This window comes from Natrix helvetica, assembly GCF_964273705.1.
Source record: "Natrix helvetica genome assembly, chromosome: 4".
In the NCBI taxonomy this organism is placed as follows: Eukaryota; Metazoa; Chordata; class Lepidosauria; order Squamata; family Natricidae; genus Natrix; species Natrix helvetica.
The window spans coordinates 21,026,072-21,047,931 of record NC_138550.1 but is presented as its reverse complement, the minus strand read 5'-3'; the positions used below and the strand labels follow the sequence as shown (position 1 = coordinate 21,047,931).

Here is a 21,860-nt window from a genome sequence, read left to right as displayed (position 1 = left end):
AACTACTGCCATAAACTGCAAAATGGATAAAATGAGAATGTTCTTTGTGGTTTCTGCCTCTGAATGCATAGGTAGATACATGGTTTAGGAGATTTTCTTTTCCAGGGGATAAGAGGAATGGAAATACAAGGAGGCAAAGCCAGCTTTTAGAAATTAAAAAAGAGACAAAGACCTCAAATCCTTTTTATAACAATAGCATTAAACTCTGAAAGGGAAAAAAAGCATACATAATTTAATAGAAAACCTTATGTATTTATGAAGCCAATAGCTGGTTGAAAACAAGAATATATTTATTTTATGACTTTAATTGCCACTAAAAGCAAGCCCACTGAATCCATAAAATCCGTTAGAAAGGCAAAGGACACAGATCAGGAACCTGCCCATCTCTTGGTCACATTAAGGTGTTTCAGATTTTCTGAAACATACTTGTGTTCAAGAAACTTTGCTCTCTCTTCAGCTATTCTTTGCTGCTTTAACGCAAATACATTTTCTTCATCGTGGCGATACTCCTGCTCTTTTGTCATATATGGACAACTTAGCCAATATTCATTTTCAGCTTCAATTTCAAGTCTCTTAATCATATTTGCCTTCATTAAAGGAGTAATGAATCTTGGCCGTCTGTGTTTACCAATCCATTGTTTTCCAGGAATTCTTTTTCCAAACAATACTCGAGTCAGAAACATGCCTGTAAAAAGAAGAAATGTTAACTATTTGAAATATTAAGTGTATAAACATTCTAAGTCAATGTTACTTACGTTAGCAAAGAACAGAATTAATTTTTATATTTCATTTAAATAATTTGTGCCCTCAATTTGGAGACGTTCCAGATTATTTACAGAAATTAAGAATATCATAATACAAATCCCTAATAATGTATTAGAATAACATAGGCATTTGTGGCTCGACAGCTAATCTCCAAAGGTCTTTTGGAAAATCAAGGTTTTTGCCAGATTCTGGAACAACATAAAAACAAATGAAATATTTTCATTTTTTTCAAGAATAAAAGGGCAAGGGGGAAAAGCTCACTTTTTCAAGGTTCTTTTAATGAACTATTATATCTCTAGCAATACCCAAACTAAAGGGCTCCTTGAAAGAAAAGAAAATTAGATCAATTGCTTTCATGAAATGAACAGGAATGGCACCTTAAAGAAATTTGCAGACTGATGCCAATTGGTGTACTGCTATGAAAGATACAGGTATTTTAATTATTTGGATTAATATTTGGCAATTTGCATTGCAATAAAAGTTACCACTGGAATTTACAGCAAGGGTGTCAAACTCACAGCGGTGTGACATGATATATTGGGACTTTTTTCCTTCGCTAAACTGGGCATGAGCCTGGCCAGCGCATGACGCATCTGGCCCATGAGTTTGACAGCCCTGCTATATAGATTAGGTGAAACCTGGCTCAATAGCAGTAACTGTGAGAGGGATCTTGGGAGTCCAAGCTAAAAAAGCAAATACAATCCTAGGCTGCATTAATAAAAACTTCATAAGATCACACCTAGAATACTGCATCCAGTTTTGGTCACGTTATTAAAAAGTTGAGACTTTAGAAAGAGTCCAGAGAAGAGCAACAAAGATGATTAGGGGCTTGGAGGCGAAACATACAAAGAACTGGGGTATAGCCAGTCTAGAGAAAAGAAGGACTAGGGGGGACATGATCGCAGTGTTCCAATATTTGGGGGGCTGCCACAAAGGAGAGGGTCAACCTATTTTCCAAAGCACCTGAAGGCAGAACAAAAAGCAATGGATGAAGCAAGAAGAAAATCATCCTAGAAATAGGGAGAAATTTCCTCACAGTGGGAAGAATTAACCAGAAGTTTTGGGTCACTGGAGGTTTTTAAGAAAAGACTGGCAGCCACTTGATATATAGAGCATGGGGTCTCCTGCTTGAGCAGGGGTTGGACTAGAAGACCTCCAAGGTCCCTTCCAACTCTGCTATTCTGTTACAGAATCTGCCTTCCCCATTGCGGATATAAATATAATTCATGTTGTACTCCAATTTTTTTTTTCATTTTCAAGTTTTTTATTTATTTTTCCAAATTTTAAATACAAACACTCCCTCTTTCCTTAAGCAGTGTGTGGTCTGAGTACCAATATTTCTGTGCAACATCCTTCCACGAATTATTAATACATTGAGCAATTAAACATTGTAATGCTCTTCCTTTCCCAAATCAACATATTTTCCAACAAAAATACCATTGTCACATTAAGCATAGTTATTCTCCTCATGCTAACAATTATCATTTTATTCTCATTTCTATCTTGATATATTTGCTGTTCTTCTTTTAACCTTTTTTTCCCCCACTCCTTTTATTTCCAATTTCCTTTTTTATTCTCTAACCCAGGTGTCTCCAATCTTGGCCACTTTTAAGTCTGGAGGACTTCAGCTCCCAGAATTCCCCAGCCAGCAAATCTCCTTTTTTCCGCCCCGACCTTGGCAAATTCCATCTGGGGAATTCTGGGAGTTGAAGTCCACCTATTTTTAAGTAGCCAAGGTTGAGAAGAACTGCTCTCGTCACCTCCCCAATTGCACTGCCCGGGTGTTGAAGCAGCTTCTGCAGAAAACAGCCGCCTCTCTCGCAGCGTAACGGCCGGCGGCGACCTCCACCCACAATGATTCTTATGGCTGACCTACAAGCGTCGCCCTCGTTTATGAGGCAACGGGCCGCCGCAGGTTCCCTCGCCGCCTCATGGCCCCTAACCCGGCCTTTCCCAACTCACCGGGCCTCGTCGATAAACCCTCCTCGCCACGAGCGATCCGGGTCGAGCCAAACCGAAGGCCGCTGCGCTCCACGACCCTCAAGTCTCGTCTCTCGCGAGAGTGCCGAATCAAAAGCCGGGGGGAGGTAAATGCGAACTGGCTAAATGACGCTTGCCTACGTCACGCGGTTGCATTTAAGGAGGCGGGGCAGAGCCGGAGTGGGCCAATCGGCGCCCGCCGTCCCGGGGAATTCAAAAGGCCGCGAAAGGAAAGAAGTTGCCCGCGGCCGTCCTGAGGCGAAAGAGCGGCGGTCGTCTTGGCGAGCTGAGGAGTCGTGTTCCTCCCGCATTTCGGCGGCTCCTGCGAATGGCCGGAGGTATTCAGGGAAGGCTTCAAGTACCTCTGTCTTGAGGGAGGAGGCGAGGCTGTTTGGGCTCCCGAAAACTGATTTTAACAGATTAACAGAGTTGGAAGGGACCTCATAGGTCATCTAGTCCAACCCCCTACTCAAGCAGGAGACCCTACACCATTTCTGCCAAATGCCAGTCCAATCTCTTCTTGAAAGCCTCCATTGATGAAGCTCCCACAACTTCCGAAGGCAACTTCTGTTCCATGGGTTGATTTTTCAACCGACTGTCCGAAATTTCTAGGTTGAATTTGTCCTTGTTCCGGTTCCATCCATTATTCCAGGAGTGTCCAAACTTGGGAACTTTAAGACTTGTGGACTTCAACTCCCAGAATTCCCAGGCTGGGGAATTCTGGGAGTTGAAGTCCACAAGTCTTAAAGTTCCCAAGTTTGGACACCCCTGCATTATTCCTTGTCTGTCCTTCAGGTCCCTTGGGAAATTGGTGATCCCTCAAATATCCTAACTTGATGCAAGATAAGACTTTATAATAACCTTCATCCTGAATTGCATCCAAAGCCAACTGACCACACTACATCTTTCTGCCTGCACTGCTCTATTCTAGACCAGGTAAAGTTTTTTGACAGGTTTTTCAAGGGCAGCCCTATGGAGAGCACATCACAGCAGTCAAACCTAATACTGATGCTTTGTGGGAGAGCCCTTTAATCTTTTCTGAATACATGGTGATTTGTTTAGGGCTTGGGAGGAAAAGGGTGTCTCCACAATAGAAATGCAACATAGAGGGAGAACATCTAGAATTAGATAATAAATATATGTGCTACTGTATCAACTGTGCCCTTTTAAATAAATCTGCCTATGTATGGAAAGGTTGTTTCAACTATTTCTAAGCTATAGTATTTTTTCAAAATCTTTTAAATGTGTTTTAACATGTTGAAAAGTTGAAAACTTTCATATTCTTTCTGAAATTCCTCTTAGAAACAACCTGTTAGCTTTTCTTCAGTATGGATGTAACAGGAACATTCTTCAACAAACTGCGAACTTTGGCAGTCACTTTGGAGAAGCAGGCTGAGCAGTTTAAGCAAATTTTACTGGAAGATGAAGGTGAGAATGTAGTAAATAATTGCTTTGCTTCAGAAAGCTTATGCTAAGACAAAACCAAACAACTTGCATTTTGTTTTAAACAACACAGTATGTAAATTTGGGCACAGTGTCATTCTGCATTTGAGATATTAACTAGAACATTATTGTGTTTCTGATTCAATTCAGAAGAAATATATATTTAATTTGCATTCATTCTGAAGCTCATACTGATGTTGCTAGGACTCCCAACCAATGCTAATTTCTGATATGGTTAGAACATTTCATTTTTTAAATAACAAACATTAATGTACATGGCTGTATATGATTTTCTAAAGATTTTGCTTGTGATTATTTTCAAATGTTTTGAAGAATTTGAAGATGATTCTCCAATGAGATATCTACATGAACTGTATTCTGAAGCGAGAACACTAAAGGTAGATAATGACCTGCTTCTCTTAATTCTCTTCACCTTCAAACTGCTTTTCTAGAACTTCCTCGCTTTTATATTAAATGTGTTTAAAGTGGAAAATTAATATGTGTGAAAGTTGCCTTTTCCATAGTGAGGGGGGAAGTATCCAGGATGGGTTGACCTTGTCCTCTCATTGATTGGGCTGAGTCAGATAAGCTCTTTGGGCCACGCCCTGGTCATCAGGTACCACCCAGTTATCGGCTCAGCCCCTCAGCTGGTGGCTGTGATCATCCCAAACTCCTGGATAATTTTAAAGAAAGGATTGAAGTCACTGTTAACTTGATTGCATTTGCTGCCTCCCTGCCTGAGTGAGTAACTGGCTCTTGGCTGAGTGGCTGGGAGGAGAGAGAGAGAGCACGTGCAGCAAGCCCTTCAGGGCAAAGCGCAGCCCAGATCATAAAGAGAGACCTAGGGCACTAATCACGACTGTGGGTGAGGGGAAGCTCCCCTGGAAGCCCCGGGAAGGCAGTCACGTCGGAGAGGCTCAGCCGGCGCCGGAGCGTTCCACCGCTTCCCCCCCCGGGGGTCGAGCGGCGAACCGCAGCGTTTTTAAATGCAGTGGAGCGCCCACACCTGCCTGCAAATACCGAAGAGAGATAGTGGCCCGCAGGAGCTCGCAAAGCTCGGGAGAGCGCGGAGGAAGCGAGAGAGAGTGCTCTCCAGTGGCAGCGAAAGCCGCGCGGCATCCCCAAAGGCACAAGCCGCTTCCACGTGTTCCCAGGGAGAGGAACCTTTTGAATTTGGAGCCGGTGGAACCACATGATCCAAGATGGTGGCACCCAGCAGCACGGAGGATGCTGGCAGGACTCAAGCCTCCAGCCCAGCAGCCAGCAGCCCCACCGGAGGAGCAGAGGAGCAGCTAACCAGGTCAGAGACTGCTACAGAGGCTGCTAAGGGAAGAGGAGGAGGCAAAACAAAGAGAAAGCAGTCTCCTCCAGGGGGGCCAAAGAGGCAAGCTGCAGCTCGAAGCCCCCAAAGTCTGGCTCCAAATACGAAAGGCGGAGGCACCAAGACTTGGAGCGCATTTGCCACAAGGCCAGCAGCAAGAGGGCTACCCCCTGGCCAGAAACCTGGGGAAGGATTTCCAAGGATTCTTTCTCCTGGCAGGACTGCAGATGGGGAACCCCCCGCCCCCCACAGGTGAGGATTCCCTTTGATACTTCGGGCATCTGGGAGGCTGCACAAGGATGGCAATCACCCCCACAGCAGCGAGACCCTCTCCACAGCCCTTCCCATCCACACCTGCTGGCACAGGGGCGGGAATACCACCCATATCAGGGATGCCCAACTTCCAGGATATGATGATGCGGGCCTTCTAGCAGTGCATGGCAGCAAGCTTTCAGCAGCCACGGATGCAGACCCAGGCAGCCCCCGTGCCTAGGGTCTCTGAAGGGCTAGAGACTCAGGAGGAAGATTTTCCAGAATCACCTGCCTCCTCCCAGGAGGACAGCGATTCAGATTCCGAAGAAGGCGAAATCAGAGAGGATCGACTCTCTGAGGACGAAGGCATGCCACCTCCCAAACCTACCTTCTCTGGATTGTTCCAACCCTCTTTGTACAAATCCCTTCTGTTCAAGGCCAAGACATCTGCCAAGCTTGGAAACAGGCCAACAGAAGCCCCGGTACAACCCCAGGGGTTTTTAGTGGAAAACATTTTTGAGGAGCAGGCCATTGAGGCAGACACAGTGCCCACACCCAAGTCTTTCCTAGACATGATCAAGTGGCAATGGGCCTCTCCCACAGCAGGCCCCATACCCACTTCCACGGACAAGACCTTCTTCGGACCCCTCTCACCCATTAGAGAGGAAGTGGCACACCCTAGACGTAAGGAGGGCTCTGAAGATTTACCTCAGAAGAACCCGTCCAAACAGGAAGTCTGAAGCCCTGTTTGTCTCTTTCCAGCCAGGATCCCTGGGGAACAAGGTGACATCCACCACCATAGGCAGGTGGTTAATGAGCCTGTATTGTTACTGCCTACCAAGCACGGGTCTGCAAACACCGACCTCTATTACAGCGCATTCCACATGAAGCGCGGCCACCTCAACAGCCTGGGCCACCCAGGCCTCATTGACTGAGATCTGTAGGGCAGCTACGTGGTCTTTCCCCTCACCATTCGCGAGGAACCTCTGCAGAGGCTTCATTCGGGCGTAGGGTGTTGCAGGCTGTGCACAGGGCGGAGGTGACGCCTCACCAGGCATAAGGTTTGTGCGAGCTCTTAACATGGGTAACCCTCCCTAGGGACGTGTAAGCTTTGGTACGTCCCATCCTGGATACTCCTTCCCTCACTATGGAGAAAGGGCATTGGTACTTACCTGATATGCCTCTTCTCATAGTGGGGGAGGAGTATCCAGCCCCTCCCTGATATGGTTATGTAACATGAGTGTTATGTTTGATGGTGGAGCTGTTCTGTTGAAGAAATAAAGGTTGAAACTAAGATAAAGTCTGGAGTGGATGACACAGCGAGTTGGATAAGGTTCTTTGCCGTTAACTGGGTGGTACCTGGTGACCAGAGCGTGGCCCAAAGAGTTTATCTGACTCATCCCAATCAATGAGAGGACAAGGTCAACCCATCCTGGATATTCCTCCCCCACTATGAGAAGAGGCATATCAGGTAAGTACCAACGCCCTTTCTCTGTATTAGGTTGTATCCCATGATAGTATTTCATATTCCCCAAGACAGAAACATGCCTCCTGAAACTTTCCATGGTAAATGTGTAATATTTCCAGAGAACCCACCAATCCTAAGCTCTTCTATTAGGAGATGATAGCCGTATTCTTTAAAAACACAGGTAGGTTTGGATAGCATGAAGTCATAACTAGACATTTTTTTAAATAAACTATGTTTTTATTAAAATGAAAAACCTAAGAAATTTTGTTGCTGCTTCTGTGTAATAAACAGCTTTTATGCTAAACCTGACATGTAGCTTGCTAACACACACATATGCATTGACTATTGATGTTTATTACTTTATAATCATCAGTCCTAACTCAAATTAAAAACAAATCATAGGCTGATGCTGATAATATTCTACGTACAAGTTCTTCGGAAAGAGATGCCACATACGACTTCATAAAGGCCAGCAAAGTTCTGATGAAGAGAAATGCAACCAATCTTGAAAAAATACGAGATTTCTTTCAGAAATATGGTTACAAGCCACTTATTGGCAAGAATGAAGGTAATTTCCCCCTCAATCTAGAATATTTGGGGTTTTAATATACTCTACAATTTATTTCTGTATGCATTACTAATATTAAAAAGGATAGAGACTTCAGCTTGGCAAAGCCTAAATATCACTTTTCTTCCACAGCCTTGAACATCTGATCTTGACATTGCTTCTAGCTTTAGCACCGCTTAAGTCAAAAGTTTAAAAATTTCTATACTATGCTTATGTCAGGGGTGTCCAAACTTGGGAACTTTAAGACTTGTGGACTTAAAGCTCTGCTGGCTGGGGAATTCTGGGAGTTGAAGTCCACAAGTCTTAAAGTTCCCAAGTTTGGACACCCCTGGCTTATGTACTAAAAAAACTATATGCTCAATTTATTTTAATTTTTTGCCAACTTTCCTATGATGCAAAGTTTACTGGCCCGAGTTCTGTAAAAAAAAAGGTCATCTTTATGTAGCTTCTTATTCCCATTTCCATGGCATTCTGGTATAACCCATAATTCTTTAAACTAAGTCAGATTAGCAAGATTTTCCATCTCCCCGTTGTGTTTATATAGTGGGGATGTGATGGAGAATTTACAATCACAGTAATAGTTCAGAATTTTTTATTCTCTTATAACTAAGTACAGGACATATCATGAAATAAAAACTATTGGCATAATGATATAAGCAGTCTGATGCCTCACAATATTAAACAAGGAACCTCTTGATTAAAAGGTTCATGATTTACATTATATTGCATTCAAAGTAAGTATTTGTTTAAAAAGTGATTTCATAGTTCTTTGTCAGTTTTTTAAATTTTGATGATTTAAAAAATGATCCTCCTATACTTTTTGAATATATACATTGCCAAGACATAATATGCTTTGGCTTCAGAATTAGTCACTTTTATATATATATATATAAATCAGATCACTATTACTTATTCAAAAAGCCCTGGTTAAAATGCTTGATTTATTGGTGAAATCTTGTAGGGTTAGCAAACCTTGGTTACAGAGCAAGCAATGATAGTGATAGAAGGGCACTATTTATACAGAAAAAAAGCATCCAAATTTCTTGACTTTTGGTATGCCTTATCGCCAGATTCAGTGAAACAATTCTCTTTTTAAAGCCATAAAGGTTGATGATGAACTCAACGCTGGATCAGCTTTACCTGATCAAAGAGAGCCCAAACCTCTTGATTTTCCTCAAAAATCATCTGGAGCTCATAGTGTCCTGGGAACTCCTCAACTTTCAGATTTTGGGCTTTCAAAATATGCCTTTCCAAGTTCTTCAGACACAGTACACATTCCACATAGCCAGAACGAAGAGATGAAAGCGGATAAATCTGAATACTTGTTACCCAAAATAGAATATTTCAATATCCACGAGCGTGATCTGTCTGTAAATGATGAAACCACAAATTTAATGGATGACCAAACAATCTTTTTGCTTAATAAAGCAAGAAAAAATAGGTAAGTGGTATACCTGGAAATCGTTACAAACATATAATGATTATCGTTTTCTGTCGTCTTGTATCTTTTATGACTGGAGTAATAAGACTACTATTTTTTATTATCTTCTTACATACATGTATCATTTCTGCTGCCCCATCTCTGAATATTCCAAGCAGCTTTTAACATAATATTGAAATATAGAGAGACAGGGGCATAAACAAGAAGGCCATGATGTATCTCAATGCAGGAATCATGCATGTGAAATGTTCAAACATGTCCAAATACTTTTCTGAAGAGTCATATTTTCATGGATCTTCAAAACTAATAGGGAGGGGATGGTCTCTGAGGTACAACATCCCTGAAAAATGCAAGCTCAGGATCCCTTTAAGCAGGACTCCCTATATCTCGCATAAAGGGCAAATTCAATCCAGAGAAGGCAATCTTGTATATGTACAAGCGCTAAGCCATATTGGTCTTTAAAGGTAGTAACTAGCATACTGAAATGTACTTGGAAGCTAACAGGCAGCCAGTGCAATTCTCAAAACGGTAATATTGCATGAGTGGACCAGAACAATTTGGGCCCTGCATATGGTCAATCCTCTTGCCACTTCCAAAATGTCTTCTACGGCAGCCCTAGGTTGATCAGTTGCAGTAAACGAGAGGTAACAACAAAGCTGTTGTGATGTGAGCAAAGCTTTCTGTACTAAAATTGACCATTATATTGCAAAGGGCCTCTTGGCCAAAGCCTCCAGCTCCTTTCCTGCTGTTCATAGAAGAGCTGTAAGCCTGGAAAAATCCCTAGCTTGCAAGCCATGGCCTTGTAGGGAAGCACAAATCCACTGGAAATCAAAACTGAGCTATCTTTGTGTATATAGTTGGGAAAGTGTCTATGGAGATTCTCAGTCATCTAGGGCATGGTTGTGCCAAGGATGCTTTTTTTCCCCAAGAGGTAACTGGACTTTCTGGTTTTTCTTTGAAGACGTTTTGCTTCTCATCCAGGAAGTTTCTTCAGCTCTGACTGCTCTGGGGAATAGAAGGATTTATACTCCACGCAGACAGCTGGACATTAGCATTCTTTTAGCGGGGTTGTTAAGGTTGCCTGGAGGTTTATCTGTGCCATCAGGGTCGCCTGAGTGGTGCAAATGGGTATGGAACTTTCTTGGGACTGCATTATAGACAGGAGATAGATGATGTCGTATCCCTCCCCCTCTGTTGAGAGAGGGCTGTTCAGTTTTGACATAGATGGCCTCCTTGATCCCCCTTTCAAACCAGTGGTCCTCTCTGTCCAAAATGTGGGCTTTGCTGTCTTCAAAAGAATGACCTTTGTCTTTTTAATGCAGAAGGACTGCTGAATCTAGTCCTGAAGGATTTGTATAAATCCTTCCATTCCCTACCATTCAGTCAGAGCAGAAGAAGCTTCTTGGATGAGAAACGAAGCAAAAAGAAAAACCAGTTTCCTCTTTTTAAAAAAAGCACCTTTCCGATAGTTGGGAAAGGTTTGATATATATTGGCTGTACTTTCATTTAAATAATAACATATTTTTTTCTTTTGCTAATAACTCGACCAGATCAGCAGGGGCGATGGCATTAAATCAGAATCTGTCAGCGCTCAGGCAATCAAATGAAGCATGTGGTAAGTCTTGTGTATGTCAAATAACTTCCAGGACATCTTGTATTCCTAAGTGAAGTCTTGGGAATTATCTTGAGGATGTCAAGATTGAGAAAAAGTGCCTTAATGTATTTCATCCAACATTTGGGATTTGATGAAAAAACTCTTGTTGTGAAGGAAAATCCTGCAGAGTTTCTGGACTTGCTTCTGCTAAGCCCTCTAAACTCAAGATCTCTTCCTGCAGCATGGCCCTAGTATTCAGGGACACTTTTCCTACGCCCCCACCCCACCCAGATATCTCCAAATAGATTCTGGGTGAAAGGGGGAAAAGAGAACAATCAGGAATCACAAATTTTCATAAAATGGTTGAAGATAACTGTCCCCTGCTCTCTTCTGATCCTGCTAAATAAGCCTTCCCTTTTTGTGCAAATACCGTATTTTTCAGAGTATAAGACGGACCTCTTTTCCTCAGAAAAGAAGCTGAAAATCTGGGTGCGTCTTATACATCAAATACAGCATTTTTTGCCTTCCGAAGCCCCTCCCCTTCACCAAAATGGCTGTGCATATCCTTATGGAGGCTTTCAGAGAGCTGGGGACTGGGGAGGGCAGAAATGAGCAGAAAATGGACCGTTTTGCCCCCCCCCAGCCCCTAGGAGCACTCTATAAGCCTCCATAAGGCTATGCATGCAATTTTTTTGACAAAAAATGGAGCCGTTTTTGTGAAAAACAGGCCTTTTTTTGCTCGTTTTTGCCTCCCACTCCCAATAGCACTCTGCAAGCCCCCTCAAGGCTATACCTCTATCTACCTACCTACCTACCTCTCTCTCTACCTACCTACCTACTGTATTTCTCTATTTCTCTCTATCCCTCTATCTACACCCTCTTTCTCTCCCACCTACCTACTCACTCCCTCTTCCTATCTACTGTATTTCTCTCTCCCTCCCTCTATCTACCTACCTACTCTCTCTCTCCCTCCCTCCCTACTATATTTCTCTCTCTCTATCCCTCTACCTACCTATCTACACCCTCTCTTTCTCTCCCTACCTACCTACTGTATTTCTCTCTTTCTCTCCCTCTCTATCCCCCTATCTACCTACCTACTTTTTTTAAAATGACCGTTGTCTTACCTGAATGGTCTTTCTCTAGGCGCTGCGGGAGTGTCCAAGCACGGGTTAACATCAGCTTGCTGCCCAAGGACTGAGTTCGAATTCTTGTAGCTCCGCCTCTTGCTCCCCTCAGAGGCTCAGTTTTAAAAAACGAAGGAGTGTCCAAAGGAACTGTCAATGCAATAGTCCAGTCCAATGAAGAAACTACCCCGCGACCCCTGATAGGGTGGGGTTGGACACTCCCGCAGCGCCTAGAGAAAGACCATTCAGGTAAGACAACGGTCATTCTCCTAGGCGCTGCTTGGAGTGTCCAAGCACGGGCCATGCCAAAGCTATGATCCCCCAGGGAGGGAAGAACTGTTCACGGGCGCGGGGCTAGCCACAACCCTCTGCAGAATTCTTCTCCCGAAGGCTGCCTCAGCCGAGGCAAAAGTGTCCAGTCTATAGTGCTTGACAAACGGTGACGGGCCTGACCACGTAGCAGCCCAGCAGATGTCCTCGATGGATGCTTGGGTGGCCCATGCGGCCGATGTGGCAGCACTTCTTGTTGAGTGTGCGGTGATACGAGGAGGCGCCGGCCTGCCCTGATGTTCGTAGGCCAGCTGGATGCACGCCCTTATCCAGCACCCTACTGTAGCGGGTGACCTTCTTGCCCATGGTGGCAGGTTGAAACGACACAAAGAGGGCCTCCGACTTGCGGAAAGGAGCTGTTCTTTTCATGTAGATCCGCAGGGCACGGCGGACGTCCAGCTTATGCCACTCACGTTCCTTGGAGTGCTTGGGATGCGGACAGAAGTCCGGGAGGATCACTTCCTGCGAGCGGTGGAAAACGCTGTTGATCTTTGGTACGAATGCCGGGTCCAGACGTAATATCACTCTGTCGGAGTGGATGACGCAAAGGTCCTCTCTGACTGACAAGGCCGCCAGTTCAGAGATCCGGCGTGCCAAAGTGATGGCAATGAGGAACGTCGTCTTGAGGGTCAGGTGGCGTAGTCCAACTGTCCGAAGGGGTTCAAATGGTGGCCCGGACAGAGAACGTAGCACCACGGACAAGTCCCAGGTGGGATACCTGTGGATGGTAGGAGGAGCCAGATTGGTGGCTCCTTTGAGGAAATTGCGCACCTGCGGGTGTTTGCTGAGGGACAGGTGCGACTCAGTAGACAGGGTGGAGGCCAAGGCGGCAGTCTGGCATTTGAGAGTGTTTGGTGCCAGACCCCTGTCAAGGCCGTCCTGCAAAAAGTCCAGCACTTGGGGAACGGTGGCAGAAGTGGCAGAGATCTGGTGATGAAGGCACCAGCGAGAGAAGGCCGACCAGGTAGCTTCATAGATTCTAATCGTTGATGGACGTTTGGATGCCTGGATGGTGCGGATCACCTTCTCCGAGTATGCGCTGAGCCTCAGGATCTCCCCTTCAAGTGCCACACGGCAAGTTTCAGCCACTGGGGTTCCGGGTGATGGATGGCCCCTTGGCTGAGGGAGATGCGGTCCTGAGGAATGCGCCAGGGACGAGACACTGAGAGACTGACCAGGTCGGCGAACCAGGATCTCCTCGGCCAGTGAGGAGCTACCAGCAGTACCTCCGCTCCCTCTGTCAGGATCTTCCCAATGACCTGTGGGATTAGCGGCAGGGGCGGGAAGGCATACAGCAGACCCGGAGGCCAGGGAGAACGAAGAGCGTCCGTGCCTTCCGCCCCTGGGCACTGGAACCTCGTGAAGTACCTGGGTAGCTGGGCGTTGGCCGGAGACGCGAAGAGGTCGACAACTGGAAGGCCGAATCGCAGAGACAACTGATGAAACAGATCTGGGTGAAGGCGCCACTCCGCGTTCTGGATGGTGGATCTGCTGAGCCAGTCTGCAGTCGCGTTGTCCTCTCCCGAGATGTGGTCTGCCCGCAGAGACCTGAGGTGTCGTTCCGCCCACCGACCCAGGGATTCCGCCTCCTTCATCAGAGCAAGGGATCGTGTGCCGCCCTGATGATTGATGCACGCTTTCGTGGCGATGTTGTCGGTCAGGATCAGCACATCCTTGTCCCTGATCAGCTGGAGGAAATGCTTCAGGGCCAGTCTGGCAGCCCGGAGCTCTAGCCAGTTTATGTTGTGGGCGAGCTCCGCTGGAGACCATCTGCCCTGGATCACCTGGTTCTGAAGGTGTGCCCCCCACCCGAAGAGGCTGGCATCTGTCGTGATGACCAGGCGCCTCGGCTCCTTGAAATAGGAACCCTTTAGGAGAGCGTCCGACTGCCACCATCGGAGGGAACGGATTACCTTGGGAGGAAGACGTATCACCCTCTTGGAGTTGCTGGCCATGCGTCTCTGGAGGGGCAGCAGGAACCACTGGAGATTCCTCGCGTGGAGGCGTGCCCACGGGACCACCGAAATGCAGGACACCAGCTTCCCTAGCAGTTGCGAGAGGGAAACTACCGTTGCTGACCTGGTGGACCGGATCCTCCGCACGAGGGACCTGATGCTGTCCACTCTCTCTTGTGTGAGGAAGACCTTGCAGGACTCCGAGTCGATGATGGTGCCGAGATGCTGGATCCTGTGGGTCGGGTTGAGATGGCTCTTGGCCAGGTTGACCGAGAAGCCGTGCTGTTGCAAGACCTGAATGGTGGTGTTGAGGTCTTGTTGCGCCTGATCCCTGGATGACGAGTGGATCAAGATGTCGTCCAGGTAGCACTCCAGCCTCACTGGAATTGAGCGTAGGTGAGCTGCGATGGCGGCCAGCAGCTTGGTGAAGGTGCGTGGGGCTGACGAGAGTCCGAAGGGAAGGGCTCTGTACTGGAAATGCTGGTTGGCAAACTGGAACCTCAGGAACCTGCGATGCGCCGGGTGAATCGGAATGTGCAGGTACGCCTCCTTCAGGTCTATCGAAGTCAAGAGGTCTCTCTGCCTGATGCAACCCAGGATGGTCTGCAGGGACTGCATCTTGAAACGCTTGTATTCTAGATGCCTGTTGAGTCGCTTGAGGTCCAAGATTGCCCGCACCCCTCCCGATGGCTTGGGGACTAGGAACAGGATGGAATAGAAGCCTGTGCCCTCCTGACCCTCGGGTACCCTTTCTATGGCCGCTATCTCTAAAAGGTGGTCTATCTCCGCCCTCATTAGTTGGAGCTTGTGAGGTGACCTGGGAGTGGGGCAGCGAACCCGGGATCTTGGGGGGGGGGGAAAGGAAGTCCAGGGTCAGGCCGTGACGGATCGTGTTGAGGATCCACACGTCCGTCGTGGTCTCCTCCCACTGGGCGGCATAGAGTTGGAGACGGCCGCCTATGGGAGGGTCCCTGTGACTGTCACTTGGATTTCCTGAAGGGGCGGTTGGAGAACCCCCCTCGGGAAGGTTTACGGTAGCCCTGTTGTCTATTTCTATCCCTGTAGAAAGACCTGTCCTGGGGACGTTCCTGTGACTGGGGAAAGGGACGGCCTGGACCACCTGAGGAGGTGGAAGGCTCGGAGCCCCGAAAGGAACCCTTCCGAAAGGGCTGGCCCTTGCGTTCAGGTTTCTTGGTCATGGCTGGGAGTATCTTGCGTTTATCCTTGGATTCAATCAGAAAGGAATCCAAGGCCTCCCCAAAAAGTTTCCCACCCTTAAAGGGAGCGGAAGCCAGCTTCCACTTTGCCTTGACATCAGCCTGCCAGTGGCGGAGCCACAGTAGGCGACGTGAGGTCACATTGGCGGCTAATGCCCTGGAGGAAAACTTAGTGGCGCTAAGTGAAGCATCAGCAGAATATTCTATGGCTGCTATGATTTTATTTACGTTCTGCCTCATTTTAGTGTCCCCAGCCGGTAGGCCGGCCAATAGTTTGCGAAGCCAGAAGAGAGCTGCCCTCCCGAAGTAGGAAGAGGCAGAAGAAGCTCTCATGGCCCAGGCAGTGGCCATATGCGTCTTGATAGAAGCCGATTCAGCCCTTTTGTCCTCTGCCTTGAGCCCCTCCAGTAATTCAGCAGGTAGAGCCGAATTGGAGGTAAGGGACATGATGGGGTCATCGACCTGGGGGAGCTTTAGAAGCTCCTCCAGAGGCTCTTCCATGGTAAATAGCCTCTTGTCGTTCCCGCTGGGATTTGCCAAGGAACCAGGCTGGGTCCATTGGCGTTGGATAATGTCTAGGAACAGCTGAGGGGCTGGAACCAAGTCTAAGGGGGGGGGGGAAACTTCGTTGAAAAGCCCTGCCCCTGGGTCCTGGGGACCGATGGTCTCCATGGAAGCCTGATCCGAGGTAGGTTTGGGCTTGGGGGCTGGAAGGCCCATCTGGGGTCCTGCAGCCCGGGCCTTAGTCAGAATAGCCCTAAACATGGAAGAGTTAAAAAGTCCCAGAGAGGGGGGAGGCTCTGGAGTGGAATTTTCATCCTCAGAGAGGTCTGGAGCATCACGCTCCACCTCCTCTGAGTCAGAAACCTCGCTGATGCCCGAGGGATCAGGTGAGGCCTCCCTAGCTGGGGGACCTTGTGCCCTAGCTGGTTTCCCCTTACTGGGATTTACAGATGCAAAGGGAAGCTTAGATGCCAGCTGCATCATCCCATCAGTGATACCCCGAGAGATGGCCTCTGCCACCACCTCCTGCATGCTTTTGGGCAAGGGGAGGTCGTGGGCCTGAGGGGTATCTGGCCCAGTTATTGAATAGATGAAGGACCCCTCCTCTGCCAGGGAGTCTGCCTCATCAAGGGAATCTGCTGCCAGGGAATGGCCTGGGGAACCCATGGAGGCCCTGGATGGATTAGGGGAAAAATCGAATTCCTCTCTTTCCCCTGGAAGGGGGGGAAGTATCCCTTGCTGGGAGGTGGATGGAACAGGAATCCCTTCTTCCCCAGGAGTAGGGGCTGGGGGAAGGGCCTGCTGGGCAGATTGGGCCTTCTGGAATTGCTTTTCAAGGGCCCTCTGCCTCCTAGCAGCTAGTCTCTCCTCAGCCTTAGAAGCCTGCTTGCCTTTAGGAGCCTTCTCCTTAGCTGGGCATCCCACCCCTTCACCTTTAGCAGCAGGGTTGGTCCTGCTGCGTTTAGCTGCTGGTGGGCCAGCCTGCTGATCCACTTGCTTCTCCATAGCGTTGGGAATCCTTCCCGATGGCTGAGGTGCTGGAGAATCTGAGGCTTGCATCTCTGGGATCCTCCTGCTGTAGGCAAGTGGTGGCTGGAAAATGGCTCCGGCTGAGATGAGGTCGGAAGCCAGCAGATCAGCGCTGAAGAAGGCAAGGGTGAATGGTCTAGATGACCAAAAGAACCCCTGCGGCCGCTTGTAGGTCTGGAGGGGAAGAGACCCAGTCAGGAGACCCTGCGATGGTCCTCTTCAACCCCTACTGCGGCGATCTGCAGAGAGCGCAGGCAACGCGATGAGGCTAAAAGCCTCGGCAGAAAAAGCGCGCCAAATTTTTTAAACTAAAAATGGCCGCCGTTCGCGTTTTCGCGCCTGGAGCGGCACCGGGGGAAAAGGCAACAGCCTAATGCTGTCCCTTGGGGTCCTAGTTTCCTACCTGCACCCCCGTTGTTCGCTGGCAGCCGCCAAACGAACCCCCCCCGGTGCGATTGCTCTCGTCGCTGCGAGAAGCGAGTCGCGCTCCAGGCAGCCTGGCTCGCGCGCCAAATTCAAACTGCAAAAAGCCGAAAATGCAAGAAAATCCAAGAAAAATACAGAAAAATAACAAACTTCTATCTAGGAGCTAACTAAACTTGACTATTTTACTCAAAAGGAGCTAACTACACTAACCAAAGGGTCCAGTCTGCTGCTCAAGGACTGGATCTCCCCAAATTGTGTCCTGTAGGGCGACTGAGTTTTTAAAACTGAGCCTCTGAGGGGAGCAAGAGGCGGAGCTACAAGAATTCGAACTCAGTCCTTGGGCAGCAAGCTGATGTTAACCCGTGCTTGGACACTCCAAGCAGCGCCTAGGAGAATTTGCCTCTTCAAAACCTTGGTGTGTCTTATACTCCGGAAAATACGGTATATTTCCCAAACCAATCCTTTGATCCATTTTCTACATAATCTAACATGTTTTCAATGTGAATCAATCCTTTTCAGATAATGAGTCTTTTGCTTCACCTGTTATACCTGAGTTCCGCACACCTGGAGTGAAAATTCCCCACAGAAAGACCACTGTTTTATCAGAGTCTCGAGAAAGTAATCGTTTGGATGTTCCTAAACACACAATAGATATACCTCCACTTGATACAAAATCTAAGCAAATACAACCTATGGTAAGTATTGAGCCTTAAATTTTAGGAATCTTAATAAAATGTCTGTCTCATATTGAGTCCATAGTATGTATGCCTCAAGAATAATATCTCAATGGTTGTTTGAATTAGTTGTTTGATTTTTTCTGAAAAATATAACTGTTTCAAAATTTCAGCACTATTTTTTTTTCCTAGCATGTTGAGCCTATCCTGGATTCAGAAAAATATCTGGAATGTGCTGAAGAACCTTCTCCTCCAGCAACATCAGGATATGAGGACCTCTTCAATTTACCATTACCACCGCCTGAAATAACTGTAATTCCAAAGAATCTTATGCAGGTTTGATGTGCAAAATTAATTTGCATTAAAGTTAACATTTTATCAGCAAAATTGGAAACCTCCTTTTTTCAAACTCTCTTGTTGTTTAAACTTTAGATTTTATCCCGGTACAATCCAAATATAGAAGTACCCAGGTCAGCAACGAAAGGAACTAAAGAAAAAAATGCTTCACAATTTGAAGAAAAGCGATTTCTTTGTACTGATAACAAAGAAAACAGGTAAGATTTGAGCAAAAAGTACATTTCCCTTATATTTTGTGACTGTAAAAACTGTCCGTTTTTGAAACTTGAGTTTTTTGCACTTTCATGCAATTGAGACATTTTATCTTTTGCCTTAAACCAGTGTTTCTCAACCTTGACAACTTGAAGATGTCCGGACTTCAACTCCCAGAATTCCCCAGCCAGCATTCGCTGGCTGGGGAATTCTGGGAGTTGAAGTCCAGACATCTTCAAGTTGCCAAGATTGAGAAACACTGCCTTAAACAGTGGCCAACCAAAATCTTTGCTAGCCTGATATTTTTCTGCCACCATTTCCTTTCCCCAAATAATTTTTATCCCATCTTGGTAGGGAAAAAAAGATGGGCATTGATAGTGTAAGTTGTACTCTATATCCTTATATACAATGTTTAGTTTGACCTGCTTCACAAAAAATCCTAAGAAACATTGTTTCTTATAAATAAGTTAACCCAAGTGTTTTTTGTTTTTGCATGACAGCCAAGGATAATGTATTGTATTTTTAATGAGTTATCTTAGTGAATATTTTGTCTTTTAACTACCTATAATGATCCACTAAACAAGCCATTTTCACACTTTCCTGACATTAGTCATTATGGTCAGGAAATCAATTTGTGGCTTATGTTTTCCCAACATCATTTGTCAATCAAATAAAAATGATACAATTATTTCCTGGGGGGGAGAGACCTGTTATGAAGGAATCAAAGTACTCATCCTTCCTGGATGCTTTGGATGTGAAAGCCCTGCCACTTTAGCCAGTGGGTAGGATTATGAAAGGAGAAAGGTAGGAGATAGGAATACAATGGGCAGTTCTCACATGAAATTTAAACACTTGAGTCCTTTAAAGAGCCGAATATTAATCTGTGTATAAATTAGTATGCTCTAAATCAGGGGTGTCAAGCTAGCAGCCCATGGGCTGTATGTGTCACATGGAGGCCACTGAGCTCCGTGAAAGGGAAAAACGTGAAACGTCACCTGACAGCAATGTGACGAGTTTGACACCTATGCTCTAAGTAAAATATAAGGGAGTCAGCTATAATGGCAAATTAGGATGAGATGATTAAAATAAAAGGACTGAAAAGAACATCAGAGGAATCTTTCCAATGTGGGGAAATGGCCCCCCAAATATAAAATATGGAATAATATAAACTTGTGAAGTTACGCTCTTTGGGCAAAAAAATCAAAAAATCCCATTTTGTAATATAGGCATTTTATAGGCATTTGGTTGGCTAATGCAAGAATATATTGGATCAAACAAGCCTTTGATATGATTGACTTTACTTATAAATATGCAACATGCACTGAAGAAAGCAGAAAGTGGGTAAGATGTAGGAATGAATAGCAACAGCATTTAGATTTACAGTATTTTTTGGACTATAAGACACACTTTTTCTCAGCCTAAAAGAGGGTGAAAATTTGGGTGTATCTTATACTCCCTTAATGTGGCCCCGCCCACCGTCAGCCCCACCCATTGGCCTCTGCCTCCCAGCAACGTGCTTCCTTGCAGCAAAGAGCCAGTTTCAGCTTCAGCACAGCCTGATTAGCACAAGCAGCTGATTGTTGGTTTGCTCGGCCTCTTGACCATCAAATGTTTCAGGCTACAATGATTGCCGTTTCCTATTACCGCCTCCCCGCACCCCATTTTCGGCCTCTGCATCTCATTTTTTGCCTCTGCACACCCCATTTTCAGCCTTTTTTTCTTGTTTTCCTCCCCACAAGCTAGGTGTGTCTTATACTTCGGAGTGTCTTATACTCCGAAAAATACCGTATATACCACTTCACAGCGCTTTTCAACCCTCTAAGTGGTTTACAAAGTCAGCATATTGCCCAACAATCCAACAATCTGGGTCCTCATTTTACTGACCTCGGAAGGATGAAAGGTTGAGTCAACCTTGAGCCGGTGAGAATGCAACAGCATAACTGGTGGCAGCTGACAGCATAGCCTACAATACTGCATTCTAACCACTGTGCCACTACAGCTCTTAAACAAATTGAAATCTAGTTCTCAATTTTTTAGAAAGAAATGAATGAAAAGTTGTGAAAAACAACTATAAGTTTCCCATTAAAGCTAACTCTGGAAATGGAAACACAAATAGAATGCTATTCTCCTAATTGAGAATCTTGTAAAATAAATGTTTGTATCTATTGAAACAACTATATTAATAACTGAAATAATAAAACAAGATTGTAATCTAAATGTGCTTCATTATTACATTTGCAGAAATTACTCTGGATGAAATGAAGATTAAATCTGAGTTTTTTCGACTACCCTGTCTAAGGGTTCTTTACTTTGTCAAGTATAACTGTTTCATTTTAAACTATTCAATCATTTTTACTCTCCTGTAAAAATTATCAAAATAAAATAAAGAACTAAATATCATTTATATGCGGTCAGTTGATTAAATTATGTGTAAGCATGTTGTCTTGAATCACTGCAGTTGTTAAATGAATCATGCAGTTGTTAAGCAAATCTGGCTTCTCCCATTGACTTTGCTTGTCAAATATATGCCAGTTGCCAAGTGCCCGAATTTGGATCATGGGATCAGAGAAATTCTGCAATAGTCATGTGAAAACCAGTCATAAGTAACTTTTTCAGTGCTGTTAACTTTGAACTATCACAAAACAAGTGGTTGTAAATTGAGAACTACCTGTATTTGTGTTTTATTCCTGAGTTCATTATTTTATCTGCCCTGAATAAAGCCAGGGGTTTTCTCAGAAGCCAAAGATTATAGCAGCTTTGATACAGAACCAGTTAATACCTGACTAAAACATATTAGCACTTTAATGCTCCAGTAAAGAACAGAATATTTTAAATTGCTAGAACTATCCTTAATGCTTATTAAGGAAAATGTTATGTAAGTAAACATTAATTGCTTCTAATCACCTGTTAGAAGCAAATGATTAGAAGTTAACAGAAAATAGCTTCACCAGCATTTATCAATTCCAGAAAATATATTAGGGATTAAATTAACACTTTTGTGAAGCTATTTTGTGATTAGATGTTTGAATTATTAGTAAAGTAGGATTACAGTCAAAATAATATACTAGGAGAAATTTAGAACCGTTTCAACATTTTAGGAAAAAGTTTCCAGTACAGTTGCATTTCCTAGATATAGAAGAGCAAAATGGAACACTAAAAATTAGCATCACCTTCTCAGATATAGACTCTAATGTGATTGGCAAGAGGTATGATGACATGT

At 45.4% G+C, this 21,860-nt stretch overlaps 2 protein-coding genes across 4 annotated transcripts; one reads left to right on the top strand and one right to left on the bottom strand.

The window, feature by feature from the left end:
• Positions 1 to 269: 269 nt before the first annotated feature.
• Positions 270 to 2,874, bottom strand: MRPL57 (mitochondrial ribosomal protein L57). The gene is made up of 2 exons (XM_081951670.1): positions 2,728 to 2,874; positions 270 to 685 (listed from the first exon to the last, which is right to left on the bottom strand). Exon 2 carries the CDS (start codon positions 681 to 683, stop codon positions 369 to 371), a length of 315 nt encoding a protein of 104 aa, XP_081807796.1. The 5' UTR covers positions 684 to 685; positions 2,728 to 2,874; the 3' UTR covers positions 270 to 368.
• Positions 2,875 to 2,928: 54 nt separating this feature from the next.
• On the top strand, positions 2,929 to 21,831 carry SKA3 (spindle and kinetochore associated complex subunit 3; the record flags this gene model as incomplete). 3 transcript variants are annotated; one of them, XM_081951666.1, is made up of 10 exons in its annotated part: positions 2,929 to 3,083; positions 4,048 to 4,173; positions 4,522 to 4,586; positions 7,632 to 7,797; positions 8,896 to 9,238; positions 10,789 to 10,853; positions 17,937 to 18,112; positions 18,284 to 18,427; positions 18,524 to 18,645; positions 20,882 to 21,818. In XM_081951666.1, exons 2-10 carry the CDS (start codon positions 4,074 to 4,076, stop codon positions 20,895 to 20,897), a joined length of 1,197 nt encoding a protein of 398 aa, XP_081807792.1. In that variant the 5' UTR covers positions 2,929 to 3,083; positions 4,048 to 4,073. The 3 variants fall into 3 exon arrangements, with proteins under 3 accessions (XP_081807792.1, XP_081807794.1, XP_081807793.1); XM_081951667.1 differs by lacking the exon at positions 2,929 to 3,083 and adding an exon at positions 3,531 to 3,681 and having other exon boundaries at positions 20,882 to 21,831; XM_081951668.1 differs by lacking the exon at positions 20,882 to 21,818 and having other exon boundaries at positions 18,524 to 18,649.
• Positions 21,832 to 21,860: the final 29 nt, after the last annotated feature.

Coding starts and splice junctions, on each gene's coding strand:
- MRPL57 (XM_081951670.1), bottom strand. CDS start 683: ATGTTTCTGACTCGAGTATTGTTTGGAAAAAGAATTCCTGGAAAACAA.